Source organism: Argentina silus (assembly GCF_951799395.1).
Source record: "Argentina silus genome assembly, chromosome: 3".
In the NCBI taxonomy this organism is placed as follows: domain Eukaryota; kingdom Metazoa; phylum Chordata; class Actinopteri; order Argentiniformes; family Argentinidae; genus Argentina; species Argentina silus.
Genome location: NC_139657.1, coordinates 18,602,585 through 18,625,194, shown reverse-complemented (window position 1 = coordinate 18,625,194; position 22,610 = coordinate 18,602,585). Strand labels below are relative to the sequence as shown.

The window sequence follows — 22,610 nt, the reverse complement described above, 5'->3', positions numbered from 1 at the left end:
TTGACAGTGTTAGAAACATAATGATAATTTGCGTGATTATTCTGTATTCTGTTGAGTTGAGGAATAGTATACTACTGAAAGCTATGTATTTTATTGTTCATTTTAAATGCTACCATGTCAAAATAAAAGCTGAATAAACACTAAGGCTGAAAATGGCTAGATGGCTCCTTGAATTAAAGTTTCACCACAGCACAAAGAAAAGACCATTCAACTCCAGTTATTCTCAAATACAGTAAACATAGATAAATAATATCTATTTATTTTTTAGACAATCCATACAACATTTTTTCATATTTACAATTTCACATATGCATTATTGTGAAGGAACACGTTTCAACAGGGTAAAAAGTAGTTAAATGTGGCCATAGACAATGCAACAACACTGTGTCAAATACAAACCTGCAGTGTCTAAAATATGTTGGGAGTCGAGGCACATTGCAGGTGATGGTGATTTAGATAAAGAATTTTGTTCGATTTGAATATCAGAAAAAATCTGTCAATACATTGTGACAAACTTTTCTAGAATTATTGAAAAGTGCTACAGCACATACACCTAATAAATACTTTACAAGAGTACAACTTTGAAATTGAGCAAACAACAGCAATATAACTAGGTTCTTATTCTTTAAATAACACTGCATCAATGACATTTACAAAGCCAAACAGTGGTGACAGTGTTACCCAAACATGTCAACAGAGGCAGTGCAAGAGACAACAATATGTCAAACAACATGTGTTCTAAAATGAAAAGCTGCCATTTCAACTTTTTATACACTGTTAACTTCTGGTCAACTGTCCCATCATTACAAATATACAAGAGTAAACCTCATTTGATTCTATTTGTGGGGTATCGTAGGTTAATCTAGTTAATCTAGAGTGATATAATGTGTCAGATGATTCAAGCTTTTACAACTTTACATTATTGCTGGTGTACAGTATGTGGTGTTAATGTTTAATACCAAAATCCAAACCTCTGATCTATTTTAGACAAGTAGGCCCATGCTAACCAGCTGTAAACAAAGTCCACTTCTCTTTGACACTCTTTTTGTTTTATACAGTATATTTGTCAGAGTAGCTTAAAAACCCTTTTCACATTACATATAACAGTAATATAAGAGCTTGGTTTTGGCACATTTTCAAAATACATTTTCATAAAAATACAATAGTCATTAGCAAAATACATCTATATTTTCTATAATAGTGCAATCATGTCATTTAGTTTTATTACATTTACCAATGTCACCACTCCTTGTGTGTGAAGTACTGAGATAAAATCTCAAAAAATGTGTTTTAAGCCACAGATTCGGAAATAAGTGTACAAAACCTACCAAAGGTGAGCTGAGAGAGAGAGAGAGAGAGAGAGAGAGAGAGAAAGAGAAGGAGGAAAAGAAAGAGAACACTTCTGAATAACAAGTATTGTGCTGTGCTGTAGAAGATAATTCAGTTCCGAAGGGACTGTGTGTGTCATGGGGGCAGAAGTACCCTTATTGTTGTTACTAGCAGCAGGATCTCTTCTTCTCTGAGGAGCTGTTTACCAGTTGGACTGTCTTCTCCTTCTCTCTGTCCTCCTGCTCTTTCAGGATCCTAGGAGATACAGAGGAGGTTCCTGTTATATAACATCCATATACAGCATCCATGTCAGGCTCACATTACAGTACAAATGATTCTAATGAAAAAGTACATATCAGTGATATTGCATTGTACTGCACATCACTGAACTTGTGAACAGTGTGAGTAATTGGATATCGTTTTGAAGTTCACATCACAGGTGGAAGTTAAGTTACCCAATGTTCGTGCTATGGTAAATAGTCTACTCTTTAATATCAATAAGAAAAGGCCTATTGTGGCTCCAGAAGCACTGATACATTTGGCTCTGCCTGAACCACCTCCGATTTCACTGCAGACCGCATAAAGCCCAGCTTGAACTAAGCCCACGCAGACAGTTATCACATTTTGGGCTGATTTTGGGCATTATGCTGGTTTTCCTGTTGCAAAAGCTTGGTCAAAATCCAAATGATGAATTAAGTGGTCAGACAATAGTGAAGTTGTGTCATGTAACAGGCTACGGTCAGAATCCCACACAGCTCTCTCCTACCTTGCCAAATGTACCATGGACTCCACCACATTGTGTCCAGAGCAAGCACTGCACTCATAGAAAATTAGCTGGCAGTCCTGCAAAACACACATGATGACGGTCATTAGAGACCAGAGAGAGGATGAGAGGAGAAAGTCAACAGGACATACAGGCCTGTGATTGGAGCAGCCTGGAGTAGCATCAAGGTAAACGCTGAACAGACTAATGGCCCTAAGAGCTCTGTGAAAATATGAGCAGCTCTCTAGACTGACTGGAGTGCCTCACAATCACTACGTCAATCTCCATAGAAACGACTAACTGGAAGAAAATGACAAGATAGAGGGAGAAGACGAGGAGAAGAAGAAGAAGAAAAAACTCCTCACATGTCTCGTTAAAAAAAATGACAACCTCATTTTGTTTCTTTTACTTATTCATAGTAGCAAAAATGGGTCATTTTGTGGTTGTGGGCTGTGAGCTGGGCCATTAGCAGAGTCACTAGGGACGAGACACAGGCAGCAAGACAGCCAGAGTAACAGACAGACAGCCAGACAGTCGGACAGACAGACCTACCTTGGCTAGTTTCTCGCCCACTCTCCCCTGGACCTCCCTCTCACTCTCCTTGTCGGCCTTGTTCCCCAGGAGCATGATGGGAATGTCCTCGCCTGCCCCTTCCTGTGAGAGAAGAGAGAGGAAAGAGATAGAGAGATGACATGAGATGGTTCCTGATGGACCCCATGAAGACTGATCTACTGTAGCCTACCAGTTGACGCAAGCTCCCTGTGTGTGTGTGTGTGTGTGTGTGTGTGTGTGTGTCTTATCTGTACACTGGTCATAGGTGTGCAGTGTGAGCGGAGTTGAGAGGTCTGAAAAATGACTTGACTCACAACGATTTGACTAGCGAAAGAAAAACCGGCCATATTTGCACTGAAATGGCTGCCCTGAGCTTGTGAGGTGAGCGGTACTGGAGCGGAAATGGAGCGTGAGAAAAAGCCCACGCTCTGACTTCAAAATGCACTCCAGACAAAATACCCCTGCCCTGCTCTGCTCCTCGCTCAGCTCACGCTCCACTCCGCTCACATGCTCTGGCGTGCGTCTCACCTGTACACTGGTCAACCACTGCCTGACCGCGGTGAAGCTCTGCTCAGCAGTGATGTCATATATGACAACCACGCCGTCGGCCTTGCGGAAGAACTGTTTGGTGATGCTGCGATACCTGGAGGAGGTGGAGAAGGAAATAGAGACAGACAAGAAGGACTGAGAATTCCCCTGTTGTACTATTTATATTGACACACTACCGAAATATGTACATCAAAGTCTCATAAATTACACTCAGTCAGCAATGTTCTCCTTTTCGTTACCAAGTTAGAGCCATAACTACACGTGGAGGTAAGTTAAGGTAAAACGTTTGATATGGATGCAAAGGAAGAGAATTACTGTGCCTTGTTCCTCAGGGATCAGTGTCATTGCTGAACAAGTCAGGTATCATAATATTAACACGGTCCCGTCTGCCCAGTAAATATGGGTGTAGTCCTCACCTCTCCTGTCCTGCTGTATCCCACATCTGCAGCGCCACCTGGCTGTTGTCCACAGTTATTGTCTTCACACTGTAGTCAATGCCTAATAATATGGAAAATACATCATCAACAGTCTTTAACAGTGGGAAAATAAGAGCTGTATAAGAAGAAAATATAATCTCCTGAATGTCTAAAATATGTGTCTAAAGTGCTACAACAATCTCCTGTTAGGGTTAGGGTTAAAAAAAGGTCATGTATTCTGGGAGACATAATGATTCTCCTGAGTAAAATCATTTTGGGGTCCTCCCAAGCTGGCTATTTATACAGAAGACATTAAAACTAGCGAGCTGTTTGTACTGGACCAGGTTGTAAAATGAAAAGAGGGGAACAATGTGACTTCACAAGCCTTCTCATGTGATACTCGTCTGACCTGCTCTCTCTGAAGTACAACCCCGCTGATACTGTGTAGGAAAACAGCCCAAACACAACCTGACTGAATGCACAGTACAGGCCTACAACATGTTGCACCACGCCACACCTCAAGAGATTATATTCCAGTTAGCCCAGTAACAAAGACATGGCTTTGTGTCAATACAGCCAGTATTGTTGTTTAATTGCTTGAACTTTTGCCTATGCTTAAGTGGTAAGATCAACAGACATAATCAGCTTTTCACAGTGTTAGATACATTAGCATGTTTTTAGTGGTGAGTGAGTAATAGGGTGTGAGGTCAGTAGCCACAGGGCTGGGGCTCTGCTCTGTTCTAGAGAAAGAGGGCTGTGTGTGTGTGTGTGTCTGTGTCTGTGTCTGTGTGTGTGTTTGTGTCTGTGTGTGTGTGTGTGTGTGTGTGTGTAAGGGTCACTCACCCACGGTGGCAGAGGTGCCTGGGTAAAAGCAGTCATCACAGAAACGCCTCAGGAGACAGGTTTTCCCCACACTGGAGTTCCCCACCAAGACGATCTTAAAGAGACGGTCAGGAGGCGACGCTGCACCCTCTTCCTGGAAATGGACAAAGACAGAGAGAGAGAGAGAGAGAGCAGTATAATAACAGTTGTGGTATACACAAATACATGGTCCTCTCTGGAACATTAGAAGTTGAGTAGGTCAAGAGATCATATGTATACTCCCTAACTCCTGTACAAGAAAAACTATATAACTCATTATGTATGGTAATACCTCCAAGTTTCAACAAGGTCTTTAACAAAATCTATAAGTCAAGAAAGTAAACCATGGGAATCTTCCTTTAACCCTCGTTCAAGTGGTTAATCTGCTTTGTGAGGGTAACAAGAGGTTAACACACACACACACACACACACACACACACACAGACACACACTGAAATCATTCTCACTGTGAAACTCAACACCTGTAAGTGCTCTCTCCTATCTTAGCTCTGTTCAAGTGGAAAAACAGACCTTTGTGGACATACTGTGCAGTACAGCTCAACCCGTTCTTACCCTGTTGTTATGGGGTCAGGAGAACAAACCAAACATGCAGACAGACAAACAATCCCAGAAGAGGATTCTGCAAGATCTTTCAAATGTAGAGATTATGTGTAGATACTTTGTGCCCCATGTACCGTACAATAACAGGAGGGATACAGTTGTTAGCATACATAAGAATAGCTCGTGTCTCTGAGTCAAATTTGCCCAAGCTTGCTCTTGTGTCTGTAACTTCTCCTGTGTGCATTGGCTTACATTCACGATGGTCTCCTTGCCAACGGGCTGTCCCCTGGGCGAGGTGGGGGTCTCAGCCTGCTGCTGCTCCTGGGTTCGGGAGCTAGGAGAACTGGGAGGGTATATACTGCTCATCTCTAAATCTATATGTTCTTCCTCTTCCTCCTCTTCTTCGGCTTCCTCCCCCTCCTCGCTCCAGTCCCGTAGCTGGGCCTGGTAGTCGTCCTGCAGGAGCTGAGGGAGGTGGTCCTCCTCGATGGAGATGATCCTCTGAAGGTGCCGTCTGGGGGGGCGTTTACCTCCGTCCATCTCCTCCTCCAGGCTGGGGGGCTGGTAAATGCCGTTCACCCCCACCAGGCTCTTCCTCTTAGAGTAGTGTTGCACCTCCTCCTCATCCTCACTGGGGAGAGAGGGACAACGTGGGAATTAGCTTAGCAACAACTTTAGACTGTCAGGACTTTTGTTAACTCAATGTGTTTGGATCGGTCCCTATTCAAATAAATCATAGGCCTGAATAAATAAATAACGAGTGTTTTTTTAGGCATTCAGAACATAGCACAGTACATACAAATATATTGTGCACAGAGCTGTTGTTGCAGACGTCTATCATACAAGTGCATTAGGTTTATTACATGCCTCGTCCTTCTTTGTAAAATGCACTTTTCAATGTAGTTAATTATTTTCTATCCATACATCTGTAAGGCCTCCATTGCTGCAGCAGTCAGGACTAATGTAATTTGCAGTAAAAGCATTTCCAGATAAATGGTACCTTTTAAGACTTATTCTCTCAGCGTGTTTCACAGTATTTGACCCAGGCCTCTGATTCCAAGCAAGCTTGTTTACTGAATTCTTTGGTTTCTGAAGAGCAGGACAAACAAATATCTCATTATGTGACAATATGGTGCATGCACTGTATGTGTTTCAACAAATCATATTTTGATAACATATGTTATCTGAGAATCATGTTTTTGTAGAAATCATGTTTCTAGTTTCAAACATGATGCATAAACACACAGGATATCACAATTGAACATATTTTTTTTAACCAAGATGTATTGCATGTAACTGCATGAGTATACTTACACTATAGCACATATCTCGCTCATCTCGTAAATGTTTGTTCATTTCCCTTGAGACAACACAACAAAGAGAAGGATTAATTAAACAACCAAGACACCTTTTTTATGATTCAGTGTGAAAAAGGTCATTGAGAGGTTTGACTGATAACAAGACCTCCTATGCTTTGCTCTATTAGCTGTTGTGGAAACTCAAATGTACAGTATGGCCTTGACCGTACTAAATATAACTACATGTTTGCTGTTCTGCTGTTCGCAGAGCAGCAGCACTGAGGTGATGTACTTTTGGCTTACTGTATCTCTACTCTTCCAGTGTGAAGTGTCTGTCTGTCCTACAGTATCTTCTGTCTGTCCTTCAATATCTTCTGTCTGTCCTTCAATATCTTCTGTCTGTCCTTCAATATCTTCTGTCTGTCCTACAGTATTTTCTGTCTGTCCTTCAATATCTTCTGTCTGTCCTTCAATATCTTCTGTCTGTCCTACAGTATCTTGTCTGTCCTACAGTACCTTGTCTGTCCTACAGTATCTTGTCTGTCCTTCAATATCTTCTGTCTGTCCTACAGTATCTTGTCTGTCCTACAGTACCTTGTCTGTCCTACAGTATCTTGTCTGTCCTTCAATATCTTCTGTCTGTCCTACAGTACCTTCTGTCTGTCCTACAGTATCTTGTCTGTCCTACAGTATCTTGTCTGTCCTACAGTACCTTGTCTGTCCTACAGTATCTCCACTCATGAGCTCTTCTCTTCTTACCTCAGGAGATCAAGTTGTTTCAGCAGGCTTGATCGCTCCCTCTGTAGTCCCTCTGTGACTCTGTACATCTCTCTGTGTTGGATAACAAAGCAGATATGACTATACTGTTGGCACACAATACATGCCCTGTCATCGAAATGTAGTTACAGTATGCCTATCTGAGGCAAAGGACAAATTCGGGGTTAATACCGAAATTAAGCATACTACTGGAGGGACAATCAGAGCCTGAACAGTGCAGAGTTCACACTAGCTTCCTCTTGAAAACCAATTGAAAAGCTAAAGGAAGGGAATGGCCACTGACATCTCCCTCTCCTCGTGTAGGTGTGAGGACTGTTCCTGCAGCAGACCCAGTTGTTCCTGAGCCATCATCAGCTCCTGGCTGCTGTGATCCAGCTCCCGCACCAGCTCCTCATTGGTCTGTTTCAGCTTCACGTTCTCCACCTTGGTCACGTGCTGCTCGCTGTGCAGCTCCCGGTACTGACGCTCCAGCTGGACACGGTCAGAGGACGTGGTCAGGATACGGTCAGGGGCCATGGTTGGAACAAAATCGGGGGAGCATGGTCAGCATGGGGACAAATCCACCATCACTTCAACCAAGCCCGCCAAAAAAACATTAATTTTGAAAAACACAGTCAGTCTCTGATCATAGCTCGAGACAAATCACAAGGCCAGATCAATCAACGAAAGTATGTGCTCTGTGCTCTATACATGTTCCGGTACGATCAATGTGTGATTGGACAAATGCTGTGAAACACCAATCGGGCCTGTCTCATCCATAGAGTTGCAAGTGTGTGAGGACAGGACATACAGATAAGGCTGCTGACAGCTGTGGAGACTACTGTCACAGATCTAAACATAGCCCAACATGCCACAATTCACTGTTCCAAAAAACCATAGATACAAACAGACTTTTAATCTAGTGACACTGATTAGGCTGAGCCAGCATAGCATTTGGATGCCTGTTTTACAGAGATCTATGTTAGCAGGAGGGAGGAGGAGGACTGAAGAACTAATTCTCTATAGTGGTAATAAGGGGTACCAAGGAGCAGAGAGAAAGGAAGCCCTTAGTGGCTTGGACACAATAGGGAAGGCAGCGTTCCTTAGAAAATGGAATTAGGAAGCACTGGTTAAACTAATTCCTGTGTAGTAATTAGCCTTAAAAGCCTGGATGGGGTTGTGTTCGTGTGAGTGCGACAGTGCCTATTACACGTTGTTAATTTCCATTATAGAATAAGCTTCAGACACTCTGGGAAAGCTGTGCCCCCTTAAGAGTTTTGCATTGACTTACTGTATATCTGGGGGTGACAATCAATTGATATCTAAGAAACGCTATCACATACTGTACATGAGAGCTGATATGGAACAAGACCTTCTGTCACTCCATTAATGTCACTGAATCCCCTCTATGGAATATCTGGGGGACATCTGGAGTGGTTAGGCATCAGCCCCACTCACCCTCCTCTGCTTCTGGAAGATCTGGTCCAGCTCTCTCTCCTTACTGGACAGCTGGTGTTCCATGTCCTGACTGCGTGTCAAGAAACGCTCTGAGTCCTGCAGAGAGAGAGAGAGAGAGAGAGAGAGAGAGAGAGAGAGAGAGAGAGAGAGGGGTCAGGAAACATACCTGTTGTAATAGGAACTCTCTCCTATGGGATACTTTACCTGCAGAAGGATCCTGTCCTTCTCATTTTTGATCTGCAGCTCCATCTCTTCATATAAGCGCTGGATCTCATCGTCATGTGTTACTGCTCGCCTGTTCAAATGAAAGAATGTTCATCTTTCATCTTATTTTTCTGTCCTTCATATTTTGTAATATCTAATTTCCAACATTATGTCCTATTTTAGGTTGGCATAACATCTTTTCAATCATGATGTACTCCAAAATAGGCACAAGTGTAAATAGGCTGCAAGAGAGCACAAGGCAAACCAGCAGACAAATAATATCAGTACCAAATATCAAATACACACAGTAGGGTCACTGCAGAGAGAACTGTGGGAGCTTCTTTGTGCATAATAACTAATACTGAAGCATTCAATGTCTATCCACTCTGCTTTAATCAAACACCTCCGTGTCTCTACAACTCTCAATGAAGCTTGAGAAGAGATGCATTCACAGAGCTTCACACTGAAACATCAGCCAAACGTAGCCCATTTGTCATAAACCCAATCCTACCAGCCCTGTTTAGTGTTTGTATTCCTTTTACTGTACTACCCCTTCAAGAAACAGGATGCTTTTTCCAGACAAGCAAGGAAATAGAACAATTGTGATAATCTGATTTCCTTCAGTATATTGAGATTGCAAAAGATTATGAGTCATTCCAAAGAGATATCACACACATTCTACAGAGTACCACCTGAATTCCTTGTGTAAAATTGGCATGAATATTGTCCAACACCATTTGGAGAAAGGGGGTGTTTTGTCGGGAAAACCTTCCTTTAAGCACTTAAGACTGTGTTGTGGAGCTGGAAGGTCAGCCACAGCCCAACGGCTGAGGAAAAGTGTCTCTTAAATGTTTGTTGCGCCCACACAGTAAAACTTTCTCTCCATGCAACACCAGCTCTCAGTGTGTGGATCTTATCTGGCCTAAAGTAGGGTTACAAAGCTGGAAGTCTTGAAAATGTTATACTTTAGTAAAAGGAATGGAAAGGATTGAATTAATAAACAAAAACAATTCAAGAAAAAAGGTTAATGTGTTATACAGAATAGTCAGGTGCTAAATCCTATACAGTATGAGCACAAATATCTCACGTCAGTCAGTCAGTCAGTCAGTCAGTCACCTTTTGAGGGCGCTCTCCATCTCCTTCCTCTCCTGGTTGGCCTCTTTGATCTGGAAGGTGACCCTAGCAAGGAACTCCTCAAAGTTGGACAGGAGATGGGGCTCATCCCTCCGTAGCTGAGCCCACAGACTACGCACCTCACTGGGGCTGGTGGGAAGGAGCAGAAAGTCAGAGTTCAGGTTAGTCTGAATGACAAAACCTGGAATACATAATATGTTCATGTTTATATTCATGAACCACAAATGTGTTGTGGCCAAGCATTCTATATGATAAAGTAACGTGAGGATGTGGACAAGTGGAATTTTATTTAAATTGAATTGTGACGAGCGGATACAAATAGATAGGTAAGCTCATAGAATGTTCAATAAGATTGGGAATTGGTTTCCAGTGGTAGGCAGGCAGTCGGCTGAGGGCTAAAGGACTTCTGTTGTTATTTGTGTAAAAAAGACATTTGATGAAGATGTTCTTCTTGAAAAATTGCATTTTCCATTAGTAGAAAACAGAGATACACTTTGATAGAACATTTCAAAAGGCATCTTCTGTCTGTGCCAAGGTCATTTACGTCAGTATTCAGAAAAAATGTCCCTAAATGTCAGAATCCAACATTGATTTATCTTAAGAGTCAGGGCTATGTCTGTGGAGAGAATGATGTCAATACAGACAGACTGATTGGTGAAGATTTTAGACCAATTGAGAAAAGCTACAGATGGTATTTGAGGATACTTCATTGATCATGATTAACTTCTACCTTTGACCTGTTCAAATGACAGATCTGTCCATTGAAACTCGGACTGAATTAGACACTGACAAGACTAACACACCTCTGAAAGCTCCCAGTTACATGGTTCCGAAACTACTTAGATGTCAAACTCGTTTTGGTATAAGTATTCATATTCATAATAATAATTTATAATTATATGTATTAATTATTATTATTATGTTTTATATTACATGTACCTCACCAATTACAATAAATAGCTATAAGTAGGAGTCTAATTTGTTTTGTTCTCCAATCAGGGGAAGGGATGGTAGAGATTAAACAATTAAATAAAAAAATAAGACATTATCCAAGCAATGCTTTTTGATAGAATGTAATTGCTATCTTGCCATTTCAAAACAGATCTATCCTTAAAAAAAGGATAAATCACTCTGGCTATATCACACGGGCTATATCTTTGACACCCCTGACATAGTTGAGTTCTGGAATGTTCTATCTTCAGGAACAAAGGCTGGTACACAAAATGATCTAATCTAAATTGTCATTCCATTCCTTCTGACCGAGGTTGGCGGACAGTCAATAGGATGTACCTATAATCTGACGTCCTCCATTACTACTGTTTACTTTTATTGAGCGGCAGTTGTTTGGTAAAGGTGAGTCTAGTCATGCATTGGATGAGCCCCAGCTCTCTCTTTCTCTCTCTTCTCTCCCCCAATGCCAGCAGTTCAAAAGGCCAAAGGCACAGGCATATACCAGCACCCAGTCACCAATAGCTACCTGACATACCTCCACAGTGACAGTATTGTCAGATAATAACGATTTATTCAAGGTTGAGCAAACCAACTCAAATCGGATGAACTTTTCCAATGTCTTGTGTTTTTGGGAAAGAACAGCGGACTCAAGTATGTATTTTAAATTCAGTAGTTAATTTAAAATCATCTTCCTTCATATAGGCTCATATCAAAAACAATCCACGTTGTATGAGAGTCCAGCACTACAGTGACGAGGTGTAAATCGAATGTAGAGTGGAGTGGAAACGTTCAGCGCACCTACTGTTTGTTTTCCACACCTGACTTCAAATATTACACTAAAGCAACAGAGGGATAGTGTGAATGTATGCCCTTTGCTGACTGAGGGAGAAAGGATCACAGATATAGACGTTACACACCCACACACACCCACACACCCACACACCCACACACCCACACACACACACACACACACACCCACACACACACACACACACCCACACACACACACACACACACACACACACACACACACACACCCACACACCCACACACAGACAAACGCACACAAAGACTCTCACTCACTCCTCAAAGACGTTGCTGGCTCCCAGGCTCTCCATGAGCATACAGAAGTGCCTCTCCTCATCATCCTCGCTGCCCGCCAGCCTCTCCTCCCACTGTGTTTGGAACAGTGCCTCTGGGAGGTTCTGGTCCTGGTTCTGACTGGGGCTCGCCTCCCCAATCCCCTCCGCTACAGAGATCCTCCGACCAAACAGGAACTCACCTGAAGACACAAGGGTCAAGGGGCAGAACCATTAGGGTTAGCACTAGCACTGCTGATTACATATCAAGAGGTAAGAAGTTGTAAGGCGTGGGCACCTAACATTTTCCAAAACAATCACAGCACAAGACATCATTTGGGTTATACCAGCAGAAACTCTGAACGTACTGAATCCAGAAGAAAACTCTTCCAGTGTGAGGTATCCGTTGCTGTCCGAGTCCAGGGTGTCAAAGACGTTCTCCAGCTCTCCGGCATTGAGAGGTAGCTCTCCATGGAGCCTCTGTGGAGCAGGGGACACAAACACAGGTGCTACTGACACCACAGGGGAAGTGAAGGACTCTTTACATTAGCTAGATAGTACAACAGCAACTCATAGTTTCAATAGCACCAGGAGATATGGTAATGAGGTAGAATAAAAGACTGTATGGAAGGTCCTCATCTTCATAGGCAGGTTATTGTCTGCCCTCACACACATAAACTAATGGATATATGCGATTGATGGTAGAGTTTCAGAAGTATTTGATATTCTAATGACATCACAAAAGTCAAGATAAAAACGTCTCTACACAATCAACTAAGCAAGCAAAACTATTAGGCCTTAAATCAGACATCCTCCATTTTAAAATGCATGTCCACAGGCACAGCCCACTTGTATTTGCATGGACTCCAAACTCTTCCAAAGGATTGACATTAAACCAATAGGCTATGCAAACAGAAACTACAAACATAGGATTCTAATCCTGAAAATAAACAGTGAAGCCACAATGACCCTGAAAAGCCACGGCCACCACACCTCTATGAGTTGCATATGCTATGTTTACACTGACATTACTCACATAATTCTTGGCACTATGGGAAATTAGGCTAACACAGACAGAGTCAGCGCTTCACTCCTTGTAAATTTTGTTATCTGTGCAAAGCACATCCCTTATGTCAGCAGTCCAGAGCTACAAACACAGCAGTTCCGAGTTAGAAACACACCACTGTCACCCAATTGGTCACGGTGTGACAACACAGTATGCATCAGCACAATATATATTTGCAGATCTATGGCAATACTGGCAGTTGCAACAAGTTATGAACTCATGCGAAATAACTCATACAGTACGCCATCAATAACATTTGAGGATACAAAATGGTCATTATTGACTGAATCATAAACCATCTAGTTTACTCTACACCATCTTGTTTACGCTATGTCGGGATCAAATATTCAGGGAAAATGCATTTCAATTGCATATGATGTCATACTTATGTAAGAAAAAAAAAAAGCTTTTGTATTATAGGTGCTTGAAAGATAATGATTGATACCTACAGCTAATTTACACAAACAACCATGTGAGAGAGATGCATATGTGGTCGTGTTCTGACCGAATGGGTTGATTTAATTACTTTCCAAACGTACACACAGGACGACAGGGAGAGCCGGCTAGTATGATAATTTCCCATCAATTTCCATAAACACTGGATCAAAGGTATCATTCTATTGAGAGCCCCTCGTCAGAGCACGGGCCTACGAGTGCTTCATCAAAGGAGCATCTGTGAGGGGTGAATATCTCAGAGGAGGGTGAATCTGCACAATAATACAACTGGAGGAGCAGGGTGACACGGCTCTTCTCTTCTCTTCTCTGGTCTTGTGTCGTGGGTTCCTCTCCTCTCCTCTACCTCCTACTCTTTCATCCTCTCCTGAATTAGAAAGCCTACGGGCTCTGACTGCTACAGTACATCCTCCAACGTCTCTAATGAAGTGACCAGATGTTTGTCCTCAAGTTCTAAATGATACTATTACATTGACATCATTTCCTCATTGTTTGTATACTGACAGCAAGCGCTCGGATGTCCCTACCAATAGCACTAATGATAGCACTGATAAGACAAGTGGGGAGCGGGGTTCTCCCCAAACAAAGTAAGAGGGGCGCGGCTCTACCATGGAAACGTTTCACAGCGAATTAAACTGATATTCGGTCATCTTTGATCGCCGATGACATCGTTGTTAAAAAGTGAAAGTGAACGCATTATTACGTTCCACAAGTCAATACTGTGTTTTAGTGCATTTTTTACATTAATATCAACGATTGCCCGCGCCACCTTGTTCAAAAATCCTGGGTAGAACCTGGGGAGGTCAGGTATATCCAGAGTAGCCTGATCCATTACAACCAAACATTCTCACCACAACTTCTACCCTAGCACCCATCTTTGTTTCGATCATCGATAAAGTAAAAAACACATTAAAACAGGAATCATCAGTTTCATTCAGGGCATTGTAATTCAACATACAGTAGCCTAATAGCAATACAACTTATTGAATGACATTGCACTATAAAAATCAAAGTGAAGAGGCTCTGGTGCTTTCGATCCTTGGTCCTCTGATCTAATCATAGTTCAACAGTAAAACACTGACACTGAACAGATATAGGCTAATTCCACAGACATCACATGGGCAGATTTGAGACAAGAGCAATCCCATACTGTAGGTGGGTTTACCTGCATGTCCCGGCGCGTGATGAAGCCCTTCTCTTCTATATCACAGATCTGGAAGAACACATGAGTCTTCTCCACCATGGTGTTGTGTCCTCTCTCACCACTGCCTCTCTCACAGTCCTCCCAGTCACACACACCATCGACCAGGTCCTTCAGGCTCTCCTCCCTGCGTCTCGTACTCATGATGTCCACTGTGGTGGCTGTTGCGCTGGCTGGGCAGGTGGTGGTGAAAGCTGCCATGGCGTCTGTCTGTCTGTCTATGTTTCTGTCTGTGTGGCTCCCTTCTCTCTCCCCAGCCTCTTCACATGGGTCAAGTCTAGACACAAGTGGAGGAGGGAGCAGAGAGGACCTAGAGTAGTGGAGGTTTCAGGCAAGAAGCACATCAGAGGCTCTCTGCAATGTCACCGCTTGTCATCTCTTAGCAACCGCCTCTTTAATTAGTCGATGAAGCCTAGGAGAGACAAGAAGAAAGAGGGTACAAAAAGCCCTTTGAATAACCCACGCCCAGAATAAAGGCGCATGGCACATGTTAGACCATTGTCTTGGTATAGCTTTTCAGATATGCGCTTCATGTTGTTAACATGACAATATGTGTGTGTTCAATAGAATGACGTGGAATAACATAAGTTAGTGTAAAAACAAGCTGTAGAGTGGAACAAGTCTGGGGGAGACATGGAACGCTCAAAACAAGATATATTTAACATAATAAACACACCAATTAAAGATGGTGCTCAAGTGACGTTTGGAGTGAAGAGAAACCACATAAGCATACAGTAACTACTGGGACTAAGAGCGCCCCTATGTCTCGATTGGTGATGCGTGCCAAAATAGAAACACCCAAATGGTAAATATACAACAGCTGGCGAATGTTGAAACTCTGAGTTTACATTAGGATCCTCTAACATGAGGATGTGTCATGCTATCTCTGCTAGTTCAAAGACAAGGGAGACAGTTCCAAATCAAACATCTGTCCAACTTCAGTCTCAGATGATACTGAACCTTATCATTGTTACATCACTGTGCTATGCGATGGATCCTCATTGGAGATGGTGTGAACACACTGCATGCTGTACAGGCCTACATCTAAAGAAAGATGTTACTCTTCTTTTGGTGATCATTGCATCCAGAGCTAGGATGAGTGATGGGATTAATGCTGGGTGACAAGCTGAGGCAGAGATGAAGAAGTGCCTGTCTGTTCTACTGGGGCCTGTCTTGGAAATATTGACTGGTAAAGCCACACAGTAGTTCCATACGTGGGCTCCAGTGTGTAGTGGTGTGGAAGACTGCCTTCAGGGGGCTGTCCCCTCCCTGGCCTAGCCCCTCGGCTGAGTGACTGCAAAAAGAGAGCAGCTCACCGTGCGCGCGCGCACACACACACACACACACACACACACACACACACACACACACACACACACACACACACACACACACACACACACACACACACACACACACACACACACACACACACACACACACACACACCCACACACCCCTTCAGACAGATTGTGGCTAGCATGTGGTCCTGTGTCTGTTCCTCCTCATGCTCCAACTAATGTTCACATCATTACTAGTATATTATATATACTAACGATTCTGACGCTTGTTTTGATGGCAAAAAAGTGAGAACACTAAATTAAGAGTAAACACTTAAGTGCAGTCCAGTATTTAAGCAAGAGTTCCAATGTTAAGAATTGCAATATTTTTCTCAGAATCTAATAAATGGCTGTGCCTGGACCCAGGGGTCAGACTAGTCTCGAAGAAACTGGTGACTAGTTGTCATCCGACCGGAGATCCGTTCAAGAAATATTGGTTCTGCTCACCCAAGTTACGACTTGACAAAAATGACAGAGAGAAGTTGATTGTAAGGGTCTCCGCTTATCCCGAACTGTACGATGCCACTTTGCCAGCAATCCATCATCGTAGAATGAATAGAATTGCATCTACTTGAATGACACCTTCATGTCCACCCACTGTTGACGGTAAGAGGCCTGTGCATCGACACTCTGAGCTTCAACCAACGCTATAACTTAGGCCTATTCAGTGAAATATTAACTACTGGCTACATTACATGAGAACCAATGCACTTCAAGCTGTCAGCATTGGCTTGTTTAAGTGTTCAGTTTAGGGAAATAGCCTGCTGTACTGCTTTGCATACAGTTAACTGACTTAGGCCTATCTGTCAAGGTACTGCATCAAACATACAGCAAGGTAGGCCATTCAGGAGGACAACATGTTCATGTAGCATATTTGACTTTTGTGTTGCCCTCTAAAATAAGTATTGCATTCAGAAATTATGCTGCTACTGTGTACAGTAGGTCTATATAAATTATCCTGAACCCTAACCCTAACCCAGGAAACAAACATATGCATATCCATGTGTTAGTGACCTAGGCCGATTAAACAAATAAAACAATTAAACAAACTACAAACAGACCACTATGTGACAAACTCAAATCAACCAAACTAAAGCAATTTCAGGCAGGCTCTGTCTATATAAAAGATGACTGTGATTCATCTCACTGAGCTATTCTCTTATTAGGCCTTGCCTATGTCTGATGCACTCAAACTCTCTATGCGGTTTGTCTCTCTGCTCTTTGGCTTTGATTGAAGCCTGATGAAAGGAGCCATTTGCCCTCAGAAAACTTGAGTTTCCATCATGGCAAGCTGGGCTCCGACTGGCACACTATAGGACTACATGGAGCTTTTCAACTACCATCACAGACTAGGGACTTTATCTGAATCACAGCTTTACAGAAATTAACAAAACCTACTGTACAGTAACACATATAGGCCAAGGCCTAGTTGCCAAGCAGACTGAGTGACATCTTAAAGAGTGAGCGTATGAAGTTTAGCAGTGGGCCTTTTCACCTTCTCTTCAGACATTACTGTAGGCCCATCGCTTCTGACAAGAACCTGGTTGATTGTGAAACAGTATGAGAACAGTGTATAGTAGACTAACTGTGATAAGAGGGCCCATTTACATTGTTCTGACTCACATTAACCCAATTATTTTCTATTAGCCTAGACCTATCTAAAGACACATGTACTTGTTGTAAATCGCTTTGGATTAAAACTAAATGTCAAAAATGTAAATGTAATGTAAAGCAACTTGAGTAACAGAATGATTGTCAACTGACAACTGCCAGTGTTCCTGTATTCAACAATTTTCCATGACATAACTAACTAGGTTAATGATGTGGTGGACAGTCTCATATGTGACATGATCCTGATCCTAAACTATACAAACAAAACCCTGGCCTCCACAGCCCAGACCTGCGTTACTATTTCAAGTTTATCCAGTAAAGCTACTGCCCATTTTAAAATATAACTTCCTGGTTACTTGAATTTAGTTGTAGCCTAGACATTGTACTGTCAAAATATGCAATGTTGTAGCCTATGATTCATGTGGATTTTACTGATTGGATGAGATAAATAATATAGGGTATGCTGAGATCGCTATTCAATTACACCACAATAAGATCAAATAAAACCGGTCTAGGCTCATAGACCGGTTTTAACTAACTAAACATATGCAGCTGGCCCCTTACCCTGGTGAGAAAAAAATAATCCGGATCATTCTAATCTAGATTAAACATTTAGAAATATTGGGCCCTGGATGTTATGGAGGTCTGTCCTCTATAGGTCACATCACATATGAGACAAGATGACAATAAAAAGGTAGCCTAAAACAAATAAAGCATGACACATGCATCTAAGTGACTTGCACTGTGTATTTTAAACCCTTGACTCTGAGCAAGTCAACCACATCCTTGCACAAAGAAGCCCACAATGTATATCACAAAATGTAGCCAAAATCAGGGGATACAAATGTCAGATATACGACGTTTTCAGCTAGGCTACACTACTATGGTCCATGATCTTCATTGTGGAAACCTCATAGCCACGTTACTAGCACACTTCAACTTCAAATTCACACGTTTAGTTTCACTCTCACGTAACACGTATAACACTTCCTGATCACAACTCTAGTGACTTTACATTGGTTCTTACAAATACGAGAAGTTTCATTACATTTGTCAGCCAAGACAGTAGTTTTTGTAGCGAAAGTAAAATAATGAAGCGCAACGGCGACTATACAGCCAGGGACGCCGGACGGCACAAAAAAAACTGTGTCAAACGAAACAGATAGTATCAAACACTGAAACAGAGACTGGAGTGAGCGAGAATATTATGAGGAAATACTTTACCATACGTTTCTGGAAGCAAAATGTAGCCGTAATCGACTTTAAAAGCGTGTCTCTGCCACAATATTGTCAAGAAGTGTGCATTCCCACTGGTTACATTTACGATGTAGCTAAACCCGGTCAGTGTAGGAATTTGACGAACCTGCTAAGGAGGAGGGACAGTTCAGGTTAGCTCACTCGCATCGTCTGTAACTATGGCAACCCAGCCACGCGGTCATTTCGCTTGGCTGAGGTTTGTGCAGCGCGCAGACCACAAATCCGTAAACTTGCCATTGCATGATGCACAATGATGCACAATGATGTAAAGCATGTTTGCTGTACTTTGTCTTGTGCAAAACACTCAGTCACATTAAAGTGAGGCACGTGGGATATAAATATGTAGTAGGCTCAATTATATAAGTATATGAGTAGGCTACTGATCTATAAGAATAATTTATAAATTAAATGCTATACAAGTATAACAAATACTGTAAGCATAGCATAGGCCTACTATTTTGACATTATAATAAGGCCTGTGCAGCCCCTCCAAATTAGACCATGACCCTTGATCTTTTAAAATAGAATTTGCAGCTGGATTCTTTTCAGTCATGGTACAACTAATTACATAGTCTGATGATTAATTTGGAGAGCTATTATGACGACAATGACAGTTTTCCACTTCAAAGCCATAGACACCTTTGAAATGGCCCCCAAAAAGTTAGACAATCACATTCACAACCATATACTCACAATGAGGTAATGTAGGGAGGTTTGTTATGATGTAGTGCTGAAGACGAATGTGTTGTGAGAATTGTTGTACCAGCAATGTTCAGATGAGGGCGCCAGAGGATTACGTACAGAACCATGCTCGAACAAAGAGCTGTGAACCACAGGTACAAACCAAATCACATAACATGACAGGTGAAAGCTAGTTGAATGCTGATATCAGAGGCCATACACCTCCCACATTAATAAACCATGGTTAGGGTTAGGCTTATTATATAAAGTTTATTTATTGGCCCAAGGTCCCTTGATAATCAACTCACAACAGTGGAAGGTATTAGCTACATGTTCATCTTGTCTGGATAAAGTTGTGCGATGATTAAGCCAACTGTGTCTCATGATGTAAATTATGACAACGAGTATTACACCAAGTTGGATATGGGTACATGCTGTGGAAATAGGCATAATGGGTCAATGAGTGGTCATAAGGTTACAGAAGCAATCAATCCACAAGTGGGCGTGCACGCACACACACACACACACACACACACACACACACACACACACACAAACTCATACAACAAAAGTTGACTTCAAATGTTATATCATGCAACAATATCGCTGCTATTTTCAACTGTACTATGGTTAGTGTAGAAACAGAATTCAGCATCATAAACAACTGATGTATCTTGAGCTTAACCCCAGCCTTAACTTGCTTAAGCAAGTCCAACTATTGTTCTTCGACATATTTATTCTTATTCTTATTCTTATTCTTATTCTTATTCTTATTCTTATTCTTATTCTTATTATTATTATTCCAATTAACATCTAGTTTTTAGGGCGTTAACTATATGCCTAGACTAGAATTAACTATTATATTCCATTCTAACTAAATGTTATATTCTCCTGATAAAGTATCAGTGATTCTCGTCCCTGAGAAAAAAAAAAAAAAAGTAACCAAAGTCTAAGGCTCTCAACTGGGTCAGTCAGACACACTTTGAAGGGTTGTTTAATTTCTGTCATGAGGCTTCCAGATTTAGCCCTAGTTTGACAGCTATGATTCAGTGACTGTCCTTAGCCCTCTACCTGCAGGGCCTCAAAATCCAACCCTGAGTTCTGTTCTTCTGTTTTGTGTCATTTAAAAGCTGTTTTTCACCTTTGTAGAATGTCCTTGGCTTTGATATATTTATTTTCATAAACATGCGCACAAAATTTTACATGAGTACGTTTTCCTTCAGAAAGAGACAGTAAAGTAAATGGATATTGAGCTATTGGAATGGAATAAAACAGTTGCTTACTAATACTTACTAATCAAAAAAATCAAAAAGCAGAGGCTGCATACTGCATGAGACCACACTCATGTCCATAGGGTCAGTCCTCTTCCAAGTCTTGGAAGTTCGTGTCTACAACATTAGTCAAGGATGTCACTGTTTTGTTTTCCGGGATGTTCAATCTTTGTTAGGGACTTGGTTGTAAAAGGGTTGTTTGCTTGGATTTTTATTTTTGACTGCTGACAAGCTCTTTGGGACTGTGATTTATTTGTTGTTACAACAGAAATACCCCTAGTGGTCCATCATTTAGGAACAACCATTTTCCTTCCCACATTTTGTTGTTGCTGTGTGCCAGTGTTACTTCTCAGGTTTTTAATTTTTCAGTGATGAGAGATTTGACTGATCTGACTTATTTCCCCAGGATGTGGTCATGGTTGGCCTGCAATCATGGAACCCTGGCTCATGTAAACGAGGCCAAATGGAGCTTAAGGGCTGTATGCAGAGTAGAGGGTGCTGCCTGCTATCGCCCCTTATCGCACAAAGTCTTACTATGAAAGACAAGCTATTACATGCTCAATTTTCAGCCTGGCTGCATATACGCCATGGATGGCCAGAGTTGACAGATTACTTTGTGATATGGAAGCAAAGCTGCCATAACTGGCATTGCAACATTACCAATCTATCCACTTAGCCTGGATTCAATCAAGATTAGCATACGCCAATTATTGCTAATTCATTAGCCAGACTGGTAGGGTATATTGCCCTGTACTTGTGCTTGCCCTTACTGTACATGAATGCACATTAGGGATTTCCATCGCCTCTTGAAGTTGGATTGGAGCCATGACGACATGATTGCATGTAAGCACCACTCGCAATAGACCTCTCCCCTGAGAACATATGGTTCCCATTGCTCAGTGAGTTTCACCATACGTGCACATTGGCCACTCAAGCTTTCCAGTGCCTCATACAGTACAGTACACCTCCATAGTTCCTCCTGTCCCTGTGTCTCTCTGTATTTTAACATTACAGTATGATATATTTTAAACGAATTAACATTGCAAATATTGGAAACTGTATCTACTGTATCAACACAATATCCTCAATTGACAATTTCTGTGGACGAATGCGCAAAAACTTTTTTACCACATTGAATTGTAATTGAGGGTTTAGGTGAACTGAAGGGGCACATAGTGGTTGAGGGAATACTCCAAAGTGTTCCTCGAAACATTAAAGCCTCACACCACTGTTTTTCCAGTTAGTCACCAAGTGTGCCGTTTTGAACATCTGTCTGAGTTCCTAAAATCATTTTAATTTCAGCCCCAATCTGGCAAGTGAAAACATTATCTTTTTATCTTTTATTTGGCTGAGCCTCTCACAAGTCCCTTTAAACAACCCACAGGACTCGAACCTCATACTCAAAGGAGGAAAAAAAATGTTTTGGCCTGCACAGCTTCAAGATAAATGTTGCATGTAGAAATGAATTGCAGGTGTTATTTCAATCATGTCATGGCACTGTTTTAAGATAAATAGTTTAAGGCTTTTGTTCAACCGAACAAAACTCAGCTTATGATTTTTGGCTGTCTACTGTACCTTAAATGAACCAGAGGTGAAACTGCCTGCCTTCCCCCTCCCTTATACAGAAACAGGTCTTTGTAGTTCACATTCTAACACTGTGAATACATACCTCCCTGACCAGCACCTACTTCATTGCCCTGCGCCACACATCCATTTTCTCCACTTTCTTTGGATACCTATAAACTCTACATTTGTCAAGGTCTGTGCCAAGTATTTGTTGGCCTGGCCCTGATAGACTATGTAGCATTCTAGCATGGTA

At 41.8% G+C, this 22,610-nt stretch overlaps 1 protein-coding gene across 1 annotated transcript; it reads right to left on the bottom strand.

The window, feature by feature from the left end:
* Positions 1-277: 277 nt before the first annotated feature.
* cracr2aa (calcium release activated channel regulator 2Aa) lies at positions 278-18,939 on the bottom strand. Its single transcript, XM_083667122.1, has 18 exons — positions 18,807-18,939; positions 14,596-15,043; positions 12,280-12,391; positions 11,916-12,114; positions 9,864-10,010; positions 8,748-8,838; positions 8,544-8,639; positions 7,390-7,577; positions 7,089-7,160; positions 6,346-6,391; positions 6,032-6,120; positions 5,284-5,662; positions 4,453-4,585; positions 3,610-3,691; positions 3,173-3,287; positions 2,645-2,746; positions 2,096-2,172; positions 278-1,584 (listed from the first exon to the last, which is right to left on the bottom strand). The coding sequence occupies exons 2-18, from the start codon at positions 14,830-14,832 to the stop codon at positions 1,497-1,499; spliced, it is 2,253 nt and encodes a 750-aa protein (XP_083523248.1). The 5' UTR covers positions 14,833-15,043; positions 18,807-18,939; the 3' UTR covers positions 278-1,496.
* Positions 18,940-22,610: the final 3,671 nt, after the last annotated feature.